The sequence below is a fragment of the Paroedura picta genome, chromosome 8, assembly GCF_049243985.1.
Source record: "Paroedura picta isolate Pp20150507F chromosome 8, Ppicta_v3.0, whole genome shotgun sequence".
In the NCBI taxonomy this organism is placed as follows: domain Eukaryota; kingdom Metazoa; phylum Chordata; class Lepidosauria; order Squamata; family Gekkonidae; genus Paroedura; species Paroedura picta.
Window position 1 is genome coordinate 43,770,248 of NC_135376.1, and position 23,788 is coordinate 43,794,035.

At 46.5% G+C, this 23,788-nt stretch overlaps 1 protein-coding gene across 1 annotated transcript in view; it reads left to right on the forward strand.

The window, feature by feature from the left end:
- Positions 1–23,788, forward strand: part of SLIT1 (slit guidance ligand 1) — a 130,312-nt gene that overhangs the window by 100,777 nt on the left and 5,747 nt on the right. Inside the window, exons 10-30 of the mRNA XM_077349458.1 lie at positions 79–150; positions 1,422–1,493; positions 2,169–2,240; positions 4,175–4,318; positions 5,157–5,320; positions 6,943–6,966; positions 7,815–7,959; positions 9,522–9,596; positions 10,060–10,203; positions 10,356–10,499; positions 11,258–11,424; positions 13,049–13,181; positions 13,881–13,949; positions 15,462–15,533; positions 16,577–16,648; positions 17,039–17,110; positions 18,042–18,205; positions 18,914–19,038; positions 19,536–19,633; positions 22,811–22,950; positions 23,588–23,681. Coding sequence (XP_077205573.1) covers positions 79–150; positions 1,422–1,493; positions 2,169–2,240; positions 4,175–4,318; positions 5,157–5,320; positions 6,943–6,966; positions 7,815–7,959; positions 9,522–9,596; positions 10,060–10,203; positions 10,356–10,499; positions 11,258–11,424; positions 13,049–13,181; positions 13,881–13,949; positions 15,462–15,533; positions 16,577–16,648; positions 17,039–17,110; positions 18,042–18,205; positions 18,914–19,038; positions 19,536–19,633; positions 22,811–22,950; positions 23,588–23,681 — 2,262 coding nt within the window. The remainder of the gene's footprint in view (positions 1–78; positions 151–1,421; positions 1,494–2,168; positions 2,241–4,174; positions 4,319–5,156; positions 5,321–6,942; positions 6,967–7,814; positions 7,960–9,521; positions 9,597–10,059; positions 10,204–10,355; positions 10,500–11,257; positions 11,425–13,048; positions 13,182–13,880; positions 13,950–15,461; positions 15,534–16,576; positions 16,649–17,038; positions 17,111–18,041; positions 18,206–18,913; positions 19,039–19,535; positions 19,634–22,810; positions 22,951–23,587; positions 23,682–23,788) is intronic.

Below are 23,788 nucleotides of genomic sequence, written 5' to 3' on the forward strand. Positions count from 1 at the left end.
CAAAAGAGGCTGGATTGCTACAGTTTCTACAGGTGTACCCCAAAAGATGTTGTCCCTTGTGCTCTGTTTTCCACGCAGACGCTTGGAATTGAACGGCATCAAGTCAATCCCACCTGGGGCCTTCTCATCATACAAGAAGCTTCGTAGGATGTGAGTGTCTGCATGTAGGCCTGCATGCCGTCTCTGCACCCAGCCTGCCCTTCAGTCCTAGCCCTCGTCCCCGTGCTGCTCTAGTCTTCTGTGCCCCCTTTTCCTTTTTTTTAATCCTCGGTCCTATCCATGGATCAGCTGGGAGCAAGGATGATGGAAGTTTGGATAGATTGGAAAGTAGAATTGGGCGGATTCTGGGATCTTAGTTCATTTAAAATTTCATGCTCCACCAATACGCTCACACAGACAGGGAGTGAAGAATGGCCCTGGAAAAGGGCCTATTCCCAGCCTTCCCTGGCCCCACATCTGACCCACCCTAGGCCTCCAAAGGAGGGAGGGAGAGAGGAAGAGGCAGTCTGCCTGCCTTTGCCCCACCTCCTCAATTGGCTAGATGCTGCCACATTTTCCTGGCACAATGATTGAGCATCATCTCCTGACTCTACAGGGTTCAGGTGAGCCAAAGGGATGACCTGGTCTGGGAGGCCAGTCATTGGCCTAACAGGGATATCCAACTGCCCATAATGGTCACCCTCCCTCCCCGTGCCAATACAGATGCCTTCTAAATAGGAAGGAAAACTGCCTTCCCAGTCAAGGAAAACTGCCTTCCCAGTCACATAAAAATATCCCTATCATTTTCCATGAGTATACCTAGGACCATGCTGTTTTTCAGCTCTAATTAAGAAGGGTAAAACTGGAGTCAAGGTATGGTTGTTCAGTGGAAGAAATTGCCAGTTCATTAAGGTTTAAAGCAAGCTATCGGGACCCCTCTTCTACTCTGGCTACCATCTGAAAAATCTGCAATTGCACACAGAGCCATGAGCTGTCTCATTCATGAGCCTGCTTTTAAGCGTTCTTTCTTCGGTGATATTCTGTCTGTCATTTTCTTAAAATAAGTTTCTGTGCTAGAAAACCTGCCAAGATTGCTGCCCTGAAATTCCTTAGTCCTTCCATTGTGGCCTTTTAGCCCCTGGTATCACTTTACTCCAATTTTAGGATAAATCATGAATAAGAGCAGACTTTGCATGTCCAGCGGATAAAAGCAAAGGGGTGGGGCATAACTGGAAAGTGGTGGGTTGGAAGGTAGAAAGCAGTGGGGTGGTTCCCCTGACATAACCTTCCACCTGGCATGGATTCAGACTGGAGCTCTGAAGCTCTGTGAAGTGCACAAAGCAGAATCTGGCACCTCAAGGGAAGACAAAGGTTATGTAGGCTTATGGTTTGCATGTGCCCACAGGCTCTGTGTTAATGCTGACTGTGCCTTTGCCTTTCAGAGACCTGAGCAACAACCAGATCTCGGAGATAGCACCTGATGCCTTCCAGGGCCTGCGGTCACTCAATTCTTTGTGAGTAGCCCCACTAGGAGACAGCGTAGTTTCACTACTCTCAGAGAAGGCAACTCCCACTTGCATGCTGTATCAGAATGTTCTCCTTTGTCACTGTTCACTCATGTCGTCTTGCCCACGACTCAGTCGCTATTCGCAATGTCTCTGCTATACTGGCCCAAATGCTCTGAGACCAGAGTGTCTGAAGCCGTTTTCACCCATCACTGGACATCAGAAGTCTTCTCCAGGCTTCCCCCCCTCAGAACAGGCAGGTATTTGTTGGAAATGCTGCCTTCTCTATGGCATCACCCCACTAAAGGAATTCTGTCCACAAAGACATTTGCTTGGTGGCATAGTTGGCATCTTGTAAGCACCAGAAGAAATCGCTCCTGCTTACCCATGTCTTTGGGGGTAAAGTCTCTTTGTTCTGCTTTACTTTGCATATATGAATTGGGCCTTAAATAGAGGCTTAAATCACTTTTGAACCCAGATTCCCAGTCCTGACACCATGAGCAAATTGGTGTGTGGAAGTCCCAGTCTCCCATGAGCTATGTGCCAGTAGTAGGTGCCAGCTCTGCTTGTAGAAGACATAGGAATTGCTGTTGAACAGAGACAGCCTTTTTTTGCCAGCGCACAATAGGGAGATCAGGGCTACTACTACTACTAACCCCAGGACTGATATCATTTCTTTTGCAGGGTCCTGTATGGAAACAAGATCACAGAGCTGCCCAAAGGGGTGTTCGGGGGACTGTATGCACTGCAATTACTGTAAGCCCAAGTGGGAAGTAACTAGAGGGCTGTGTGGCCATGTGCATGGTGGGGGGCTGTGGTAGTTGACAACTTGGCTTTGGTTCTCAAAGCAACCCAGAACTGCAAGTATGCCCCTCCTGGAACTTTTAGCAAAAGTATAAGCACCTGCAACTTGGTCTTCTTCTGTACAGCCTACTGCTTCCCCTGTATTTATCTTCTTCATAGCCTGCCTCACTTCAGACTGCATCTTTTCACCCCATAATGTCCTTTATTGTGATAAATCTCTTCTCCAACATTAGCTGTCACTTCCCTCCTAATGCAGCTGCAGCTTTCTCCGCTACCAGCCACACAATCCCAGAATGCAGTGGCCCGGCTCCTTATAAGAACCAAATGAAGAGAGCACATTTGACCAGTGCTCCCTAACCTGCACTGGCTACAGATTGAAGACTGAATTAGGCTCAGGGTGCTGGTTCTTACCTTTAAGGCACTAACAGTCTGGGATCTTTGTACCTTTAAGGCACTAACAGTCTGGGACAGTCTCCTCCCTTATGTCCCTCAAAGAAATCTATGGTCGCGCATGCAAAACCTATTCAGGATCCCCCAGACCCAGAGAGGTTAAATTGGCCTCCACCAGAGCCAGGATCTTTTCAGTCCTGGTCCCAGCCTGGTGGAATGATCTCCCAAATGAGGTCAGGGCCCTGCAGGACTCTGCAGGACATGCAAGACAGAACTATTTCATTGGGCCTATGGTTGAGGCCTACAGAACAGCACCAATAACTGGCCTCCCTACGGACAGATACAATATATGCTAGTTTATATACTGGAAATAACCATCCTTATGCTAGCAAACAAACAGCAAACTTAGCACTTTACTCCCTTCCCCCACTAGTGTTGACTATAGGAAGGAAATTATATGCTACTAGGCTTTTAAAAATGTATAAATGAGGAGAAGGAATGGAAATTATGGAGCTTCTTCCTCTCAATCTGCCCTTAAAAGCAGGATGTTGCCTTATCAGACAGGAAGAATTTACCCGTGTGTTACATAATGATGATGATGCAAGAGCAGCTGTGTTGGAGCAGATCAGTGTTCCATCTAGCCCAGCATCCAGTTTCACACAGTGGCAAACCTGATGCCCTCCTGGGAGACCTACAAGGAAAGCCCCCAGCCCTGTGGCTGCCGCTATGCAGAGGCTTCAGAACACGAGAGCTCCATTTGGTCACCTTGGCCAACAGCCTATGATTTACCTATCCTCCATGACTTTGTCTAATCCCCTTTTAAAGCCAACTAAACCAATGGTCATCTCTATATTCCATCACAGTGAACTCCAAAGGTCAATTACTTTAGGGGCCAAGTACTTCCTTTTGCCTGTACTGAATCTACTGCCCATCAACTTCACTGGGTGCCTTTGAGTTATGGGAGAAAAAGGCTGTCTACTTTCTCCACCCATGCATAATTGGGTAAACTAGTACCCTATACCCCCTTAGACTTAAGAGCTCCAGATTCCTTAACTTTTCCTTACTGGGAATGTGCTGCAGCCTCTTGATCATGTTGCTTGCCCTTTTTCCGCACCTTTTCAAGCACTGTTCTTGGCCTCATTTAAGCTGTACTGCTGCACATGCAGTGCTGCTTGCTGTGGGTGCAGTGTAGCATGCCGGTGTAACACCTGGCCAGGTTATGATCTCTAGCATGGTCATGTTGTTCTCAAAGCAGCTGAGAGCCCAGTTTAAACTGCCCAGTGAGTGAAAAATCTCATGGTAAGATGCCCTTACCCACCAGCATAAGGTTTCAACCAAAACTAGTCTGGGTTCTCTTGGTGACTAGCTGGGTGGCAGCTGATGGGGTCAATGGACTGTCCTCCTACTCCGAATGCTGGTGATGAATGTTTCTCATGTAACATCTGTCTCTCGCACACATACGCAGAGCTAGGCTGTAACATGTTCCTCCACTCCAGGCTTCTGAACGCCAACAAGATTAACTGCATCCGGGCAGATGCTTTTGCTGATCTGCAGAACCTGTCACTGCTCTCACTCTATGACAACAAGATCCAGACCTTGGCTAAGGGCACCTTTGCCACCTTGCGCGCCATCCAGACCCTGTGAGTGCTTCCTTCTCTTACTTTGCATCCAGACTGGCAGGATTGTAGGGGAGGAAGGCAGGCTTTCAAGTGCTGGCAGCCCAAGGAGAAGGTAGCCCAGGATCTTAGTAGAGGATAAAGCGTGACTATGCAACTCAGAACACTAAGAGGAGAGTCTTGTTAGATGATTGTCTCCCATCCCATTAAGTTAAGAGAGCTTTCTAGAAAGCAGGGTCAGAATAATTGCTGTGGCCCCACCATCTAGCACCCCAGTGGCACAAGAAACAGAGGTGTATCTGGCAGCCAGGGCATGGGCCCTGGGCGTCGCTTGGTGTGTGGGGGGGGGCATGGGAAGGAGCCACAGAGTCTGCAACCTGTGTCCTACCATGCAGGATGCCTGCTGGCAGCCATGGATGGCCTTGTCCCTGACACCCACCCCTGGGGGTGGAGGGCAGCAGAGGCCCATCTGGATGCTGCAGACCCAAGGCAGGGCCTGCCACTTCCCTGCTATGGCGTGCCACCCAAGGGCTGTCAAGGCCAGCACCAACCCCACCGCCTTCCCTTTGGCTTGACAGGGGGGACTTGTGTCCTGTGGTGGTTGTCCGCTCTGCCACCTGGGTGTGAGTGTTTCTTGTGTCATTGACAGAGTTCGGACCTCCCATCTGTCCCAGGCACAAAATCACTTAGGAATATCACTGATTGCAAAGGCATTGTGCCTGCAGCATGCATCCTTTTAGCAGCTAAATTCAAAATTCTGATTTCATATTCTAATGTGACCATCAGAAAAGCCCCCAGATTCCTGGTCAGCCATTCCTGGGAGGATGTGCTAAACTACTCCTGTTTCTTCTCTTCCTTACAGTCATCTAGCCCAGAACCCCTTCATCTGCGATTGCAACCTGAAGTGGCTGGCGGACTTTTTGCGGGCCAATCCTATTGAGACAAGTGGTGCCCGCTGTGCCAGCCCCCGCCGCTTGGCCAACAAACGCATTGGGCAGATCAAGAGCAAGAAATTCCGCTGCTCGCGTATGACTTAACTTTCAGCTGCAGGGTTACTCTGGGATTGGGGGCTCGGGACAGAGCAGAAAGGTTGGGGTTCCCTCCATCATAGCCCCTGCACCTATTTGCATGCTTAGGCAGAGATTCTGGCACCCAAAAAGAACTGAGAAGGAGACATTCTCTCTATGGTGTGGTGGGGCGGTGAGGAGGATTAGGCCCCCCCCTCACAAAATCCGACGGTACTGAGTGCCAGCTCCCTCCACCCCCTGTAGCTGAGGCTGCGGAGACTCGAGGATTAGTACTATGCCATCAATTGTTGTTTATTGTTGACCAATTGGTTGTTATTCACTGTAATTTTACACTGTTATGGATTTTAGGGGATGGGATTTATGTGAGCCGCCTCGAGCCTTCAGGGGAGGCGGGATATTAATAATAATAATAATAATAATAATAATAATAATAATAATAATAATAATAATAATAATAATAATAATCCCAATTTTACTTTCTTCTTGCCAGGCCACAAGATTAGTGGTGACTCTTCACCACCCATAAACTCAGCCTGTTTCTTTTTTCCTTCTTTTCATTTTAAAGTATCTGTGGCCGGGGCTCTTAGAAGGAATCACCATATTCATAAGCAGGAAGGAATTGATCCAATACAAATTTTCAGCTTGTACTAGTACTCTTGTGCAAGCAGAAGTGCAGGAAAAAAACTGCAGTAACTGCCTTACACTGTCAAACATATTGCATCTTCACTTGCATTTCTGCTTGTGCAAGATCTTGTGCAATCAGTTTCTCATCACTGTACCACACAGGGTGGAAAGCCTTAGGTGTTGCTTGAGTGGAACTGCACTAAGTCTGTTTATGTTTCCACCTGTGCATCATTGGATCCAAGCACAACACTGCCTCTACCCCAAAAGTGAAGCCAAACCAGGGGGAAGGGGGAAGGAACTTAGCCGAGGCAATGGAAAGATCACATTCTGTTCAGTCCTCAACAGAGCTGGATACGTTGCCATAAAAATTATTGACATTTGAAAACTGAAAGGCCAAAAACTGTGGCATTTCCTTTTTATAAAACAAAAATTAATAGTCATGTTAGAAGGAACGTGCACACTATAATGTATGGTGGAGCAATATACCTTTATTTTCCTGAGATAAACATTAAGAGTTGGTGTACCTACCATAGTTTCTTGACATGTATGCTTAGATATTGGAAAAAATCTAGCGACAAGGATTCTCGCCCTTTATGTGGAACACATTCCACAAAGGAGGGGTGTGGCTGACACGGCCCAGTGCTGAGCACCACTTCCCATGCTGGCACTGCCACCTGTCTTCCAAGGCCATCCACACTCTTGAGGGCAGGAGTGGTCATGGGAGATGGGGGGCAATGGCGGCACAAGCGGGGCCAGCGCTACCCATATTTCAAGGCCATCCTTGCTCTTGTGACTGAGACAGGCGGCGGAGGCAGTGGTGGTACAGCCACCATCTACTAGCACACTCCCTGGGGTGGGATAATAGATGTCACATCCGTTATCATTTCCATTACAGGGCAATAGATGCCTTCTACATCAATAATGAGGGGCATGGACTTTGGTATCCCAAGTTTAACTGTGTTTACATTAACACTGCTTGTATGTTTCTGTTCACAGCCAAAGAGCAGTATTTCATTCCAGGTAAGGGAGCCAGACCTAGAGGTTGGATATGCTTGGATTTGTGAGCTAGTCCCATCATGGTATTCTTCCTCTGCTGGCATTATACTGATTTTGAATGGCTGTATGAATGGCCCAGCAAGGATGGCATGCAATATTTTACAGGCATCATGCATAACAACAATCAGACTGGAACTGGTGACTTTCTTTCTTTGGGATGAACCTTTCTTATTACGGTAGCATCTGTACTCCTCAGTTCTGGAATGGAATTCTGTCTGGAATTTTTCTTTTTTGCCGAGCCCTTGAGGGAGAAGTGCCAGGAAGAGTTCAAAATGTTTTAATACTAAAGCCTCTGTTTTAGATGCATGGAAGCTAAAGGGACCTATAGAAGTACTATAGAAGCTAAAGGAATCATTGGTCCACTGGATTTTTAAAAGTAATTTCCCATCTGTGGCAGGATCAGGCAGTTAGGTGCATGGGAACTGATGACCAGAGAGACTGTACAACCTGGGAAGGAGGAGCAATGTGGTGGAACAAGGAGAGGAATTCGGATTTTGGGAAACACATTTAGTTTCCAAACATTTTAGTTTCCCCTCCTCAGGCTGGGCATTTACATCTGTGTACCCCACCCCTATGTTGATCTGCTCAGGAGGTAGGGAGAATTTTGCTGCCAATCTTGTGGGGTTTTTGTTGGGGGGGACTATAGGGGTTCCACCGGGATAAATCAGGGTGTGCACGTGGAAGTACTGAGGACTCCCTAGCCAGAGAGAACCCCCCTTTCCTTCTGGAGTACACTTTTATAGCAGCATCTGTCACATCCAAAGCATGGGTATAGATGGACATTAACAGATGGTGTTTTCTCTCCTGGGCAGGTACAGAAGATTACCAGTTGAACAGTGAATGTCACAGTGACGTAGTCTGCCCTCCCAAGTGCCGCTGTGAAGCCAATGTGGTGGAGTGTTCCAATCTGAAATTGACAAAGATCCCAGAGCGCCTTCCACAGGCCACATCTGAGCTGTGAGGCTTCATCTGTGGACTTTATGACCTCCCCTTCCTTAAACCCATGAACTCTTTTGATGTCCCTGTGACATACACAATCACGAAAATCAAGTCTGTTACAGGGCCTTATTTTAGGATAATTGATATCCCAAACCAACAGTTTTGTTTTGTATTTCTTTTGAAAGGCAAAAAATGGTTAGACTTACAGAGTCACTGTGTTTCCTTGGGATGATCACGAAACGAATCATGAAGCAAAATTTTTAACAAATTTTGTCCTGTTTGTTATTTGTGAATAGAAGTTCATGATGGGTCTACCATCACAGACTTTCATGAACTTTTAAAGCAGTTCATGGCAGTTTGTGAATGAAAGAAAGCAGGGGTTTAAAGAACTACAGGTCTCGTTAAACCCTGCTTCCTGTTCCCATGAAAGCTGTAAAAACAGCTGAATGGCATGTAGGCACTCCCTGCCATTGAGCTGTTTGGGGATGTCTTCTGCAGTCCCTTTACAGTTTAAAGACAACCCAAAACAGCTGAGGGGGCAGCACCTCCCAGCAACACATTTGTTTTCCAGGCTGTCTTCTAAAGTCCATTTAAACTTTGACAGGATAGTAGAAGACAACCCAAAACAGCTGAATGGCAGGGACCAAGCTGCTCCCCATTGCTTAGCTGTTTTTTGGCTTTCTGCAAACTGTGTTTAAATAAACTACAGTCTCTTTCAGTGGGGTTTGTGGGCTCACGAGCCACAAACTGGTTCCGTTTGCAAACAAGCCTCCTGGTTCAGTGCAGTTCATAGTTTGACCTCAAACCGAACTGCATTTTCCCAGTTTGTACCTACCCCTAGAGTTTGCTGCCAATTGTGAATGCTGCCCAATTTGAATGCAACTGTTTAAGTTGAAAAAGAAAATTTAGAAGAAAACTACTTATTATCCATGGGCTTTCTCTTTAGTTTATGGTTCAAAGAGTCAAAAACAGCACCGTGGACAATTTTCAGTCTCTTTATTCCTGCTCTCTTGCATTCACTGCCCAATTTATGCATTGTCAAAGCCTAGAGCCACTCCGTGCATTTCCTGGACTTTTTGTTTTGCAGCTCCCTCTACTTCGTCCCTTCCCTTCTGTATTTGTCATGTGTAGGTGTCTCTCTAGTCTGAACCATCTTTTGTGTCGTACTTATCCCACCTGCAGGCACTTCACAAAGTACAGTGGAATGACCCTTGTCTTATTCACACTACTGAGACTTTCATACAGCCACTTCAAATGTGTACTTTGAGAAAATCTTTGTGGCGGAAAGCACGGGTGCTGTATTGTTTGAAGTGCAATGCAAGTGTTTTTCTGCTGCAGACATAGAATTCAGAAAGCTGATGTGTATCGGCTTCTTGGCTTCTTCTGATGTATATCAGCTTAACATTGTACTTTTGCATGCTTTCTTATATAGCCATCAGCTCAGCACAGAGGGAAAGGAATGTGTGAAAGGGCACTTAGAGAATATTGAGAGAGACATCCAGAATCCCTGTTTGTTTGTTTTCTGGCTTAAATTTTATTCCCATTTATTCAGTATTTGTTTTCTTTTGTTTCTCTTGCAGGCGCCTAAATAATAATGAGATCACAGTGCTGGAAGCTACAGGCATCTTCAAGAAGCTCCCACACCTAAAGAAAATGTGAGTGTGTGTATGACGGACCCTAGTAACTGAGAAACCCTCCTTCCCACACAAGATCAGGAGCTTGTTCCAGGAAAATGAAGGCGGCAACAGGGACAGGCTTTTCATTGTGGCAGACTTCCAACAATTCAGATGTTTCTAACGGGTGAGGCAGAGACACAAGTGTGTCTGGACTCTCGGAGGCAGCACAGAAAATGGTGTCAGAATTCTTTTGCTTGACGTCACAGGTTCAAGGCTAAAAGTGGGAGAAAGCTTCCAAGATGGAAGCAAGGTCAGTTCCCCAGCAAACAGAGGAGAGCTGAGTGCTGTGAATAAAACTGGCATTGCTGGAGTAATGTAACTCATCGTTTTGTGTTTGCCTCAGCCAGAGCGAAGAGCTCCCTGTAGGCTGTATGCGGAGATGTGAAAGCTTTCTTCCCAGTCCTGCAGTTTGTTGTTCACGTCTTCCTTCTTTCTTTCCCAGAAACCTGAGCAACAACAAGGTGTCAGAGATTGAGGACGGGGCCTTTGAGGGGGCGGCCTCGGTCAGTGAGTTGCACCTGACTGCTAACCAGCTGGAGTCAGTGCGCAGCGCCATGTTCCGGGGTCTTGATGGGCTGAGGACATTGTAAGTTTCTCCCAAAGGGGGCAGGGTGAAAGGAACGCTATCTGTGGGTTTATCGGTACATGTGGGCAGCAGCAGGGGGTGTGGAGGATGCTGCCAGACCTCTCTGAGGTCCCTGGTGGCAAAGACGGCTCCCCACTCTCTCTCCCCTCCAGAATGTTAAGGAACAACCGCATCAACTGCATCCACAACGACAGTTTCACGGGGCTGCGCAGTGTGCGCCTCCTATCTCTGTATGACAACCAGATCAGCACTATTGCACCTGGCGCTTTTGACACACTGCAGTCCCTCTCTACTCTGTGAGTCATGACATCAGGTGGGAAAGTACCTGCCAAATCTGCCGGGGAGGGGGGCAGGGTATCAAGATGGTCATGCTCCCTCCCGGTCTCAGTGTCTTCCTTTCTCCGTCTGCTGGGGCATTCCTGGCAGTGTGAATGGGAGCAGTCAGGAGCAGTGCCAGAATAAGCGGGCAGCATGGAACGGTAGCTCAGAGAAAATTAGGCAGTCATTTCTAGCTGTGGCTTTAGTCCCACCCACGCCTGTGGAATCTGGCATGAATCTGTGATTTCACAGGACTGGACAGTAATAACACAAAGCACTTGAAGTGTTCAGAGGCCTTCTCTCAGTAATTCCTAGAACACTCATGTAAGGTAGGTTAGGATTATGGTCCTGATACTGCAGGTGTGGGGCTGAGACTGCAAAAACGACGGCTTAGAATCATAGAAGCATTGCGTTGGAAGGGTCAACCAGTCCATGCAGGAAATTCACAACAACCTGCCCACCACATTGAACCCTATTCCATGCCCTGGTGACTCTATAGGGAGTCCATCACGGAGGTGAGATTTAAACCTGGCACTGACTTCCTGGCTTGGAGCCCACAGTGTTTATCAATTTGCTGCTCCTGCTTTATCCTGGGGAGCGCAAGTGCAGCTTGATTTGCAAAAGGGTGTGTGTATGTGTGGGGAGGGGCTTTCCTACCATCCCTTTTCATGGATGCGATATAAAACTGTCTCAGTGTAGCCTGGGTTGCTTACCCTGTCTTCCCCTGCTCACATAGGAACCTGCTGGCTAACCCCTTCAGTTGCGATTGCCGGCTGGCGTGGCTGGGTGACTGGCTGCGCAGGAGGAAGATTGTCACGGGGAACCCACGCTGCCATAACCCAGACTTCCTGCGTCAAATCCCACTGCAGGATGTGGCTTTCCCTGACTTCAGGTGTGAGGAAGGTAACTGACAGGCACTGGGTGTTTTGGGTGATATTATGGATGGAGAGGGAAGAATTACATAAACTCTGGCTGGGTAGAACCTCTCCGGAGCCCCTACTAAGCCCTGGTGAATTTCTACCAGTGGGCCAGTGTACTGCTGTGTAGCAAAGTGTTGTATTTCAACCAGGTTCAAATTCTTGTCTAGCCCCCTTCTCTCCCCTTCCCCACCTAATACCATTGCAAGGTAGATTTAGCACAGAAATGCACATGTACAAATGTGCATTGTGGAGAATGTGGCTTCAGTGAGGCATGGAACAGTTGGATATTAAAGCACATTTTTAACATACCAAATGTCCATTAGCCCAGCATGTATGAAACAATTGCATTATATTTCCGTTCTGAAAAATAATGCGCCCAGGGATACAGGTTTCCTTATAAAGACAGGCTGAGTGGGAGCCCAACTGGGACTGCATTCCATAGAGGAAATAATGTGTGCAGAAATATGTGCATTATCCACTTCATGCCTGTTTGAGTAGGAGTGACAGCAAAGTGTTTGTGCATATGGACAGTTCAATCTGCTGCTGTCCTCATGGTTTCTTGAACTGAAATGACCGTCTTTGAGTACCAGCATGGACCTATGCTACCTCCACATCTTTTATATGGGCAGGCCTGGCTCCTTTGGAGCTACCAAAATCTGAATTTTTGCCAGGGATGTCAGCGACGCTAACTATTTAATGGGCTACTGATAAGGTTGTCAGTTGGTTTCAAGCATTTCCTAAGTAAATGAAATGGCTGAAAGCAAGTCAATGAGCTATTTAACCATTCAGTCTAAGTAAGTCCAATTTCTCAACCCTGAAGATATTTAAAGGTAAAGGTATCCCCTGTGCAAGCACCGAGTCATGTCTGACCCTTGGGGTGACGCCCTCTAGCGTTTTCATGGCAGACTCAATACGGGGTGGTTTGCCAGTGCCTTCCCCAGTCATGACCGTTTACCCCCCAGCAAGCTGGGTACTCATTTTACCGACCTCGGAAGGATGGAAGGCTGAGTCAACCTTGAGCCGGCTGCTGGGATTGAACTCCCAGCCTTATGGGCAAAGCTTTCAGACGGCTGCCTTACCACTCTGCGCCACAAGAGGCTCTTTGAAGATATTTAGGAGATGTTTAACACGGGGTCACTTTACTAACTAGATAAATGATTTACTGTTTGGCAAATCTTCTTGAGCTATTGGCCCTAATCCAAATGGCTGCTTCTGATATGATGCGTGTGAAGGATGGTTGGTTGTGACTATTAATTAGAAAAAAGAAATTCACAGTCCTTAAGCTCTTTCAGGACACTTCTCTGCGCCAAGTCTCTTGTAGAAATCAATGGCAGGCCGTACGTGTCAAAAGGACCTTTCACAGCCTTTTCAATTAAAAGCTACATTTTTATTTGAAATGCATTAATCACCTAAATGAATTAATTTTCTCTGCTCTAATTACTGGTGCCTGTGGCCATTAAAAAATCCAGGGGCCTTATAGAGTGACCAGAGCAGGTGGAGATTCTGATTTCCCTGGAGAGATTTCAAATAATACCCTATTCCTGGATTCTCGAATGTGATCTCAGTGCCCCTTTCCTCGGTAAGTCCTTTGGCTTGTCCCTTGACAGGTCAGGAGGAGACCAGCTGTTTCCCACGACCTCAGTGCCCCCAGGAGTGCACTTGCCTAGACACTGTCGTTCGCTGCAGCAACAAGCATCTGAAATCCCTCCCCAAGGGGATCCCCAAGAACGTCACAGAGCTGTGAGTAACGCTGACTTTACAATGCATCAGCAGAGGGTAGTGGTGAGGACAGATGTGTTGCATCCTTGGATTAAGGAGCTAGGAGCAGCCAAGTGAGAAACAACCTGCTTCAATCCCAACTCTGCTTTGTAAAAGCAACAACTTCCTTGTGACGCCCACCTAGTTACATATGTTGACAATGTCTTTGTGAACGTAGGTTCAAAAGCCATGTGCATAATGATCCGTGAAAGCATTCTTTCTTCTGTGAAACTAATAATAATCATTAGTTAAAATTATTAGTATGTGGGGCATGTAAAAGGGGCCAGTCTGCTTTTCCATGAAGTTAATGAATTCTGCATGTAGTAATTAAAATAGCAGAAAGACTGACAAAGAGCAAGTGTGGGACTCACATCATTTCACATTTTAAAAACTTGCTCATAATGGAATATATACTCCTAAATGTATTTCCTCCTTTGTCATGTTAGAAATACAAGTGAGAAGCACATATATTTACAAATACAGCAGCCATCAAAGGGTTTCCCACGGGCTGATCCCGGTGGCCGAGTAACGGGAGTACTATGGCCATTATTGCTTATGGCTCCAAGTTCACATATCTTTTCTGGACTGTCATTCGCAGACTACTATCCTTCCTGTCCTAGCTTCTCTCTGACACTTGCATCTCTGTTGTGGTCTCTGATAAGCTCTTGATCACTCTTGCAGCTATTTGGATGGCAATCAATTTACCCTGGTCCCTGGGCAGCTCTCTACCTTCCGTTATCTTCAGCTAGTGTAAGTATGTGTCAAGCAAACAGAGCTGACCTCACATGGTACAAGGGGCTGTGGCAACTTTTCTCAGAGAGGCAGGAGATGTAAAGAGCATCACATCCGCTTTTAAAAGCCATTTTCTAGATTAAACCTGGAGGCTCCTGGTCCTGCCTTACACCACTATATCTGGCATCCAGGCAGTTTTCCTACAGGAGTGTTTGGGAATGAAGGCTTGATGGTTCAGACTTGTACCTCATGGAAGTTGATCAATTGTTCTGGTTTTCATGGTTCAGCCAAACTAGTGGAAATCTTAGTAGAACAAAGGGGCAGCCGTGCTCCTTGACAGGACAAAAGAGTGCACTTCTAGGGATGCAACTATTTATAGCAGCACCAAACACCTGAAATCACACCAGAAGTGCATGTGCAAGAACACTGGAGCAGAAGGCCTGATTGAACTGCACACCCCAGTGCCATGTTGCCCAGCCTGCTCTATGCAGTAATATGCAAACAAGCATACCTCATGGAAAAGATGAGACAGTGTAGAACAGGGGTGGCCAAACTGTGACTCTCCAGATGTCCATACATTCCAAAGCCAGGCTTATGGTAATTATAGTCCATGAATATCTGGAGAGCCACAGTTTGGCCACCTCTGTTGTGGAGCTTTAGAAAGTGGATACCAGGAAGATGGTGAAGGGAGCTAGCCCCGAAGACTGGAAACTCTTCCTGCCTCCTCTGAGCTACATAAGGGGTTAAGAGAAGGGATGGGGGCCAAGTGGAATTACATGTTTAAAATGTAATGTGCAGCTATTCTTGGGGAAAGTTATTGGGAAATCTTCTTAAATCCAACTCTTCTGTATCCAAAGAGCACATTTCAAAAACATAATGAAATGAAGATACTCTTAAGATAGCTGGGGCATCTAGAACTGTGTGTGGTTAATTCAGGCCAAGTAGTCCACCTGTTTTCTGTTCAGGTGCTGGATCAGCCTAGTGGTGCGTCTAGGCCAGCACGCTGTTTCTCACAGTAACCAGACAGACAGTTGTCCTGAAGGGCCAGTCAAATGGCACAGAGACCCAGGGCTTCCCCTGATGCTAACACAGGCCTTTGTGGGAATTTTGCCTCTATATAGGAAGGTTCCATTTAGTCACCATGGCTAGTAGCCAGTGACAGAATCATCTCCCATGAATCTGTCAAACCCTGTTTTAAAGCCATCTTTGATCATGGTTATTTCCCCAATTTGAAACAATCCAAAAAAGGCAATATTTGCCTCATTGGGGCTTTACATGTTCTGATGGGGTACACACAGGCTTTTACTGTGAGGCAAATAGAAACTCTTTGGGGGCATACTCTTTGTATATGCTACAGTCACTGTCTGAATTGGGTCTCCACACCCCTGGGAACTGGATTCCTAGCACAGATTTCCAGGCATCTTTAGTATGCAGTGGGTGGTTCGGCCCAAATGTATCCTGAGAAGTGGCCTGAAGGACAAGAAAATCAAAGGTGTTATTAGAGTTTGTCTAGTGTTTCTTTTCTTACAGGGATCTGAGCAACAACAAGATCAGCTCCCTCAGCAACTCGTCCTTCACCAATATGAGCCAGCTCACCACCTTGTGAGTGCCTAGTAAAAACCCGCATAGCAGATCAGGACAATGTGCTGCTGCACCTTTCACTAATCAAGGCAGAGCTATGCTTCCTGCTAGCATAGAGGCCACCAACTGGCCACACGGGGACATCACTACAAAGGGTGGGCAAGTCTGTTTCCAAAGATCTAAGTGTGCCTACCTGCTATGGCATCCACATGAGAGCCCATGAGAGCTCCCACCACAACTGTTTGTTCAATTTCAGATTCTGGAAATTGCCAGAATCCACATGTACTGGTCAACCTTTGTCCTGCCATTGGCTTAACAATCCTAAAACTGCTGCGTAATCATAAAAGCTGGGTATTTCCTTTCTGTGCCACTGGCAGTGAAGTTCAATGTGTTCCTGGGCTCCCAGGTTTTAGACAATCAACCAGGAGGACTAGAAACTTACATTGCTCATTTAGAAAACATATTTAAGACTGAACACGTCAGTCAATTTGTAATTTATTTGTAAATTGGAACCTTTAAACCATAGGATTTTATTGTATTGAAAGGGGGGGGGGTAAAGTATTAAAATATAATACCACTCCATGCCCTCGAATGCCTATATTATTTGTTTGGGGAGGGTAATAATCAGGGTAATAATAGTTAAACTATTTACTTCTATTGGGATTGTTTAATAGATATTTTGATAATTTAAATAATTAATTGCTGGTTTTGAAACAAGATCGCTTTCTAACTAAATATTTTTAATTAATGAGCTCCTCTAGTCTTCTTTGTATTATCATTTATTTTTATTTATTTTATTTCTTTAGATTTATAAATGAGTTTTGCCATTTTAGGCTCATGTCAAATTAGGCTGCATGTCATATATGGAGTGAATCAAGTATGTATTTACTATGACCCCAGCAATCACACAGGCCGGCATACTATCAGCCTCCAAGAAAGACTGGGAGGCCATTTTGTGAGAGTTGCCCCTTGGGGGAAGGGAAACCACTCAGCAAATCTGTGGGGTGTATTTAGAGATTGTTTGTTGATCCAGACTGTTTCTTTCTTTCTCCACTGTCACCCAGGATTCTCAGCTACAATGCACTCCAGTGCATCCCCCCACTGGCCTTTGAAGGTCTCCGTTCTCTACGACTGCTGTAGGTACCTTGTACTTCTGCCCACACCCAAACACATACGCACACACAGTTGTGCCAGCTCAAGGGCTTCATCAATGCCTCCTCCTCCAAGAATGCAAATTAGACAGTCCCCCTGGCCTGATCCTTCTGAGGATAGGAAGTTGTTTCTTTAAGAAGCATCATTGAGGCAAAAGGTAGCAGGGGAAGGACCAGTTAACTTCTTGGGATCTGTGGGACCCTGTTCTCACAGGCCACTTTTCTAATTTGAGTTTGGGGGCACATGACAATTGATGGCCTTTTCTGTGCCTTTAGCCAGCCAGGCTGGTTTACCTGATGCACCCCATGGACAGGGCTTGATCCTAAGCTGCCAGTCCCTGGGCATTAAGAACTATTGCCTGTGATTGTGTGCAGATCCCTCCATGGAAATGATATCTCCACACTCCCAGAGGGGATCTTTGCTGATGTCATCTCCCTGTCTCACCTGTGAGTATCTGTGTCAGTCTGGGCAACCTTTCCCCCTGTATGTGGCTCCCATTGGAGGAGCTGCCTGGAAGTCTGTAGGGCTGTACAAATCAGAGAGCATAATTTGTTTTCTGCTCTTTTGTTCCAGAAAACAATGCTAGGCAGAAGTAACATCTTCTTTCCTGCTCCCCCCCCCCAATTTGTGTTTAATGGCTGCCAGAAGATGTGTGGGTGGGTGCATTCTAGATACTGAAAAAGCAGCAGAAACAGATCCAACTCAGTTTGCTGCAAATGTGATGAAATTCTTACTGCACCTGTTATCAGAAGCTAGCTTCTCATTCCTATGTATAAGGGAGTTTGGTCCCTATGGGAAATGGCCAGTAGGTTAGGCAAGTAAATACATTGTGCCTCACCTTTTCATGACAATTCAGGGGAATGTGTCAGGAACTAAGACAGACCAGTTGGAATCGTAAAGCTACCACAGGCCCAGCAGCAGATGAGAACAAGAGGGAGGGCAGAATGAAGGAGGACTCATGTTAGGCGTTCTGAAGGCACATCTATACACATTCTTTGCTCTGCAACATCCAGTGATGGTCCACTGGAACACTCTGCATTTCATTGGAAACAATTCGCGTGCTCAGCTGCCAGTCAGAAAGCAATGCCATCAGGTGCTAAGATACTGATGTGCATTGCGTGGGTGAGTCAGCTCTGAGAGAGAGAGAGAGAGAGAGAGAGAGAGAGAGTAATCCAGAAGGTAACCCTCTTGCTTTAAGTATATGGATTCAAAGCCTGAATCTGGACAGTTCCAGGGCTGTTACCAGCATGCCAAGTCAAAGTTGGATGAACTGGTAGAGTCTAGTTATAGTTTCAGAAACAGCCTCAGTGCCCAGATGCAGAAGGCCACTGTACCTTTACTAGTGATGCAGAAGCTCTGGTTCTCCCTGCCCCACAGAGCCATCGGTGCCAACCCACTGTACTGTGATTGCCACATGCGCTGGCTCTCAGGCTGGGTCAAAACTGGTTACAAAGAGCCTGGCATCGCCCGTTGTGCCGGCCCTGCTGATATGGAGGGCAAACTCCTGCTCACCACTCCAGCCAAAAAGTTTGAGTGCCAAGGTAAGTGACTGGGGTGGTTGGGAGAGTTAGAGAGTCTGCTTGAGCACTTCCCAGGAGTCAGCGAGGAGACATCCATCCCATGACGCTCGGTGGCTCTGTTTCTGTCCCTCTGCTGAATTGGGCCTGAGCATAAGCAACAAAGCATCTAGTCCAGGCCAGAAGAAGAGGGCATGGGAATGTGTGGGTTGGGCTGTTGAAGACTGGAGGCATGGAAAGAGAAGGATTGGTGTTGCCAGTGTGTGTAGATGTGTGAGAGAGGAGGGAAGAGAGGAGAAGCTTCATGCTAATGGGAGGAGTGTGAGATGTGGAACCAGACTGGCCCCAAAGTGTGCTAATGCTCAGAAGGTAGAAAGGAGACCACTGGAGGAGAGTCACAGGTACAAGGCAGGAGGATATGTGCCTCTTGCCCATGTTAAGACACATGGCAGGTACAAGGCAGGAGGATATGTGCCACAAGTAAATACATCCCAATTAATGCAATAAGAATGTACATACTGGGGTTTTTAATCTGTGATTGCTTTTAACCAAAACTGCCTCTAAAGGGGAGTTCCAAGCAAGTGACCTTGGTAGGTCTCTAGCCAAAGTGGGCAGAGTCATTATATGAGAATCCTGACCAGAAGCAGTCATGTATCCCACTCCACACAAATGTCTTAGCTGTAGTTGCTCAGTCTGAGGTGTGCACTTTCTTGTCCCTCTCTATCTGTGCAGGCCTTCTTCCCCTGAGCATCCAAACCAAGTGTAACCCCTGCTTCTCCAGCCCGTGCCAAAACAAGGGCACCTGTAACCAAGACCCTCTGGTTTCTTACCGCTGTACCTGCTCAAGTGGCTACAAGGTAAGATGGATGAGGAGACTTAGCAAGACAGTGGTGACTAGGGAGGGTTAAAAAAAAGGGGATGGCTTCTCCATGCTTTAGGGGCCATGCCTCTCAAACATCAGCTTACACAGGCAGGGCTCAGACATCCTTCATCTCATCCAGGCAGTGCCTCCATCCTGTCATTTGGCCCAGCAGGCCAATACCCAACTGATCAGCCAGAGAGCTGTCAGAGGAGGAAGGAATATTCCAGCTATTCCATTTGCATACCTTGCTTTATTTAAATCTATGCAAATGTCAGCAGTTGCTGTCAAATAACATTGAATCTGCGCTTAAAGGGAAATTCTGCTAGCAAAACTCAACCAAACGTTGACCTGGTTCGAATATAGGTAGCAACTCCTATCAGTTCCAGTGTTGTGTGTGTGTTTTGTGGATGACAGGGAAACGGCTGGGACTGAGAAAACCCCATTCCCCGCCAGAGCTCTCTGAACTGTGGCTGCTTCTTCCCTTTATTGCAGGGTCGAAACTGTGAAGTTTCTCTGGATGGTTGCTCCAGTAGCCCCTGTGAGAACGGTGGGACTTGTCTGTCTCAGGAAGGGGATGATACCAGTTTCACGTGAGTGGCAGCTCAGCATCCTGGGGAGGGGCTTTCCTTGGTAAAGGCTGGAATCTTCATATTCAAGATGGTTTGAGATGGTTTGCCAAGCTAGTGCCAATTGTAACTCTAGCTCAGGCTTGGCCAAACCCTAGGGGCTCATGGGAATTGTAGTCCATGGACATCTGAAGAGCCACAGTTTGGCCACCCTGTCTAGCTCGTCTCACTTCTTCTGAGCCACCATTTCAGAGGGCAAAGGCCAAGCACAAGATAAGGACAAATGCAAAACTGTATCTCAATAACTTGCTCCAATCTGCACTCCTGAGCCTACTCCAACATTTCAGGAGAAGCCTATCACACCCTCTTCAGGTCCAAAATCCCCTCTGGTTTTGATCTCAGATGGGGAAGTAAAAGTTGGTATAGAGACAGGTCAAGTCCTGGACGACTCTGAGCCAAAGGAGATGGCAAGGGTTCCAAGCCTCAACCCCAACCACCTATGTAATGGCCATCTCATTCATCATCATGTCTCCAGGTTATCTGGAAGAGTAGGGTGACAGAGTAGGGTGACATTCTGGGAGAGAGATTTAGTACATAGGAGGTTAATGCTATACTCTATACTCCTGCATTCCTGAAAACTGAATACTTTAAAGTCCTTATGTATACGTGGAAACAGTTTTCTCTCTGGTGCAGTGAGAGGGAGATTTCTCCATTTAGTGCTTTGTTACAAGTTACATTTAAATATCTATTGCACCTGAGGAAAACAGGTGTTTTTCCCCTCATTAAAAGTCCACCTGGCTGCTTCTCTTGTTATCATAGGAAAGTTAATGGGGGATAGTTTTTACCCATATATTTGTCCAAAATATTTCTTAAGGCATTATATATTGGTTCCTCAGTGGTCTCTATTGTTTTGGCAATGTGTATGCTTAAGCCCTTTGAACCTCTTGCCATGGATTCATTGGCTAAACTCTCTATAAAAGTCTGTTTTTAGTAACTCTTCAAGTGCCCTCCCATTTTTGAAGATTTTTCCTGAGAGAGTTATCCTTCTACCCAGTCTTAGGCTTCTTCCTAAGGCAATTTCCAGGGTTCACATCCCAGGATATTATTTTTTTCCTGCACCAAGTTGTGAAAATGAGCAGCTGTACTCTCTAGAGGTTAGAAGGACTTTAATAGTTTCCCTTATGAGAACCCTGAAGTCCTGCAGGGATAGAGCACTGTTTGCATGTTTTGCTGGTCCTAATAGAGAAAAGGGAGCTTCATCTCAACCTTGTCCCTGTGGATTGTCCCAACCATTAGGGAAAGCTATGGTTTGGCTAGGCTGGTGTGCACACCAAACACTCATGCTTCTTCTACTAGAGCAATGGCTTCTTTGGCAGTTTTCTTCAATGAAGTACCATTGATGGAGATCTACTTAGCTGCTACTTGGTTGTCAGTAGACTTGTTTGTGCACCATTACACATTGGATCTGCAGGTGAGGCAAGAAGTTCAAGTGGAGAAGGCAGTACTTCACTGTTCAAGTGACGAGAGCATGCCCTACTGCCTCACGAGTAGCTTACTAGAATACCCATGTTGGACTGCACAGAAGATTGATGATGAAATCAAAGTTGCACTTAGCAGTAGCTGTTGTGCATCGAGTATCTTCTGTACAGGCACACATACCTTCCCTCCTGCCCCTACTCTGGAAGGAAACAAGTTATTGACTTCAGTGTGCAGTGCTCCCTGGAGGCTCTTAGCTGTAAAGATACCTATGATGGCAGGCCTGCTCACGCACAGTCCCCATGTATGCCTACACAGAAAATACTTGAAGAAGAATAGTTATGGGTAAGTGCAACTTTGTTTGATGTCCAGCATGCACTCCCCCCCCCCTTACACTACTTTGTAGGCAAGAGCCACCTCCATCACAGGTCATCTGACTCTGCAGTCCGTTTCTTTCTGTAAATATGGGTTGGGTCCTGAGAGAGAAAATTATTAACAGGGTCACACCCCACCGAATTAGCTACTGTTTTGGCCTCTTGGGGTGCTGTGGACTTTGCCTTGTAGCTGGACCTCTGTACACAGAGCTCCTCTGAGTCCATTCTTCAGAGTACAGTGTGGGCGGCTTTCTGGGAAACCGACCATAATTAGTGGCTGAAAATAAACCACAGGCAGTGGAGAGAGAATGGGGCCCCAGCCTTGTCTGTGCACCCAAATTGCCAGGATGCTAAATGGCCTCTCATCCCGTCACCATAACAACCCAGCATCTTCAAAGCTAGTACACAGTGTCCTTTGGGGGCTGACAAAGCTGATTCTCTACACATGCCGTGGTGGATTCTGTCTTTGGGGGAAGGTAGCAAACAGGGAGATGACTCCTCTCGGAAAGAGTCTGAGGGCCTTCTGCCCCACAGAGCAACTCAATGTGTTTGTGAATGAAGGTCCCCTACTCCTGCACTCCTCCCAGCTAAATACATTGCAGGCAATATAAATGCAAGTGCCAGCACATGTAGGATATCCTTCATGAGCTAACCTGCACTATACTACCCTCTAACACAGGGGTAGTCAAACTGCGGCCCTCCAGATGTCCATGGACTACAATTCCCAGAAGCCCCTGCCAGCATTTGCTGGCAGGGGCTTCTGGGAATTGTAGTCCATGGACATCTGGAGGGCCACAGTTTGACTACCCCTGCTCTATCATGTCCTACGAATGCAGTGAATTACTGTTTATCAGTATCCTCATAGTGAGCTCCTGGGTAGGTCTCCCAGATCCTAGTTTGTAACCACTATGTCACACCGGCTCTCATAAAATAAATTTATCCTTTGTTGGCTTCAGCATGAAAATATGGTCATAGGTCTGGCTCTGAAACCTGACTCTCATACCCTGTGGCAGTTCAGGCCTGGGCCTGTTTCTTGCCTGCACATCACATGTCCCAAACACTACTGTTGATCTTAAAGCTTGTTGAGCTCCCTCTGTCCTAGATCTCTGTCAAAACAAGAATCTCCTTAACTCCTTTTCAGTCCAGCGGCACTCAGATTGATTCCACTTAACATCCTCCCCAGTCAGATGCACAACTGCCTTGGGTGAGAGACTATGTGGTGTTCAGAGCCATGGAGATCCGGGGGGCCCTTAGAAAGGCTGTGATTGCCCACCCTCCAAATACCCCATGGTGAACAGCTTCCAGCTTTGGGAACTTGCAGTTTAAATAACCATTATTTCCTTTCTGACAGGTGCTCCTGCATGGATGGATTTGAAGGACCAACCTGCGGTATGAAGATCAACCTTTGTAACAACAATCACTGCAAGAATGGTGGCACATGCATCAATGGCTCCAGCAATTACTCCTGCTTGTGTCTTCCCTTCTATACAGGTAGAGTAGGCATAAGTGTGCAGCGATGGATCCAGTGGCCCCAACAGGTCCTGACACTATTAGACCACTGCAGAAATCTGTGCAATCAGATTCCCATTTATGGCATTTAAATTTCATAATCCATTACTGGGGACAGGTTTTTACAAGTGTCCTTTTATGCAGACAGTACAAGAGATCCCATTGCTCACTATGGATGCCCCTTGATTTTTTTATTTAAAATATTTTTATATATCACTTTTCTTCCAGTCAATGGGACTTATTGATGGTGTTCCAGCATTATTTATTATTATTATTATTATTATTATTATTATTATTATTATTATTAGATTTATAGCCCGCCACTCCAAATCTAAAAAAATTTAGATTTTATACCGCCGTTCCCTACGGCTCTGGGTGGTTTACATAAAACATTTTGGAACATTTAGATGTTGGAGCCATTTTAACTTTTGGAGGAGTAGGCATTTGCACCCAACAATTTAAAAAGCTGCATGGTAGGTGGCTTGAGTATATTTGTTGATCCAGCAAATGCCGGAGAGCAAAGGCTGTCTTGTCTTTCCCTCTCTCCTTGGGGAGTGTTGGCTCAGCGAGTTCACAGGAAACATTAGGCCTGAGCTTGCCTTCTCTCCCCTTTTCACAGGGACATACTGTGAACTTCTTGTGGATGTCTGTTCTCCAGAGCTCAACCCCTGCCAACATGATGCCAGATGCAGAGTTTCCCCTGATGGACCCAAGTGAGTGACTGGGGGTGGGGGGGACTGGGAGAAGAAAGATTGAAAGGCAGAATAGGCAGGGGCCTTGGAAGTAAGCTTGGTCAAGACATAATAGAGGCGGAAAATAC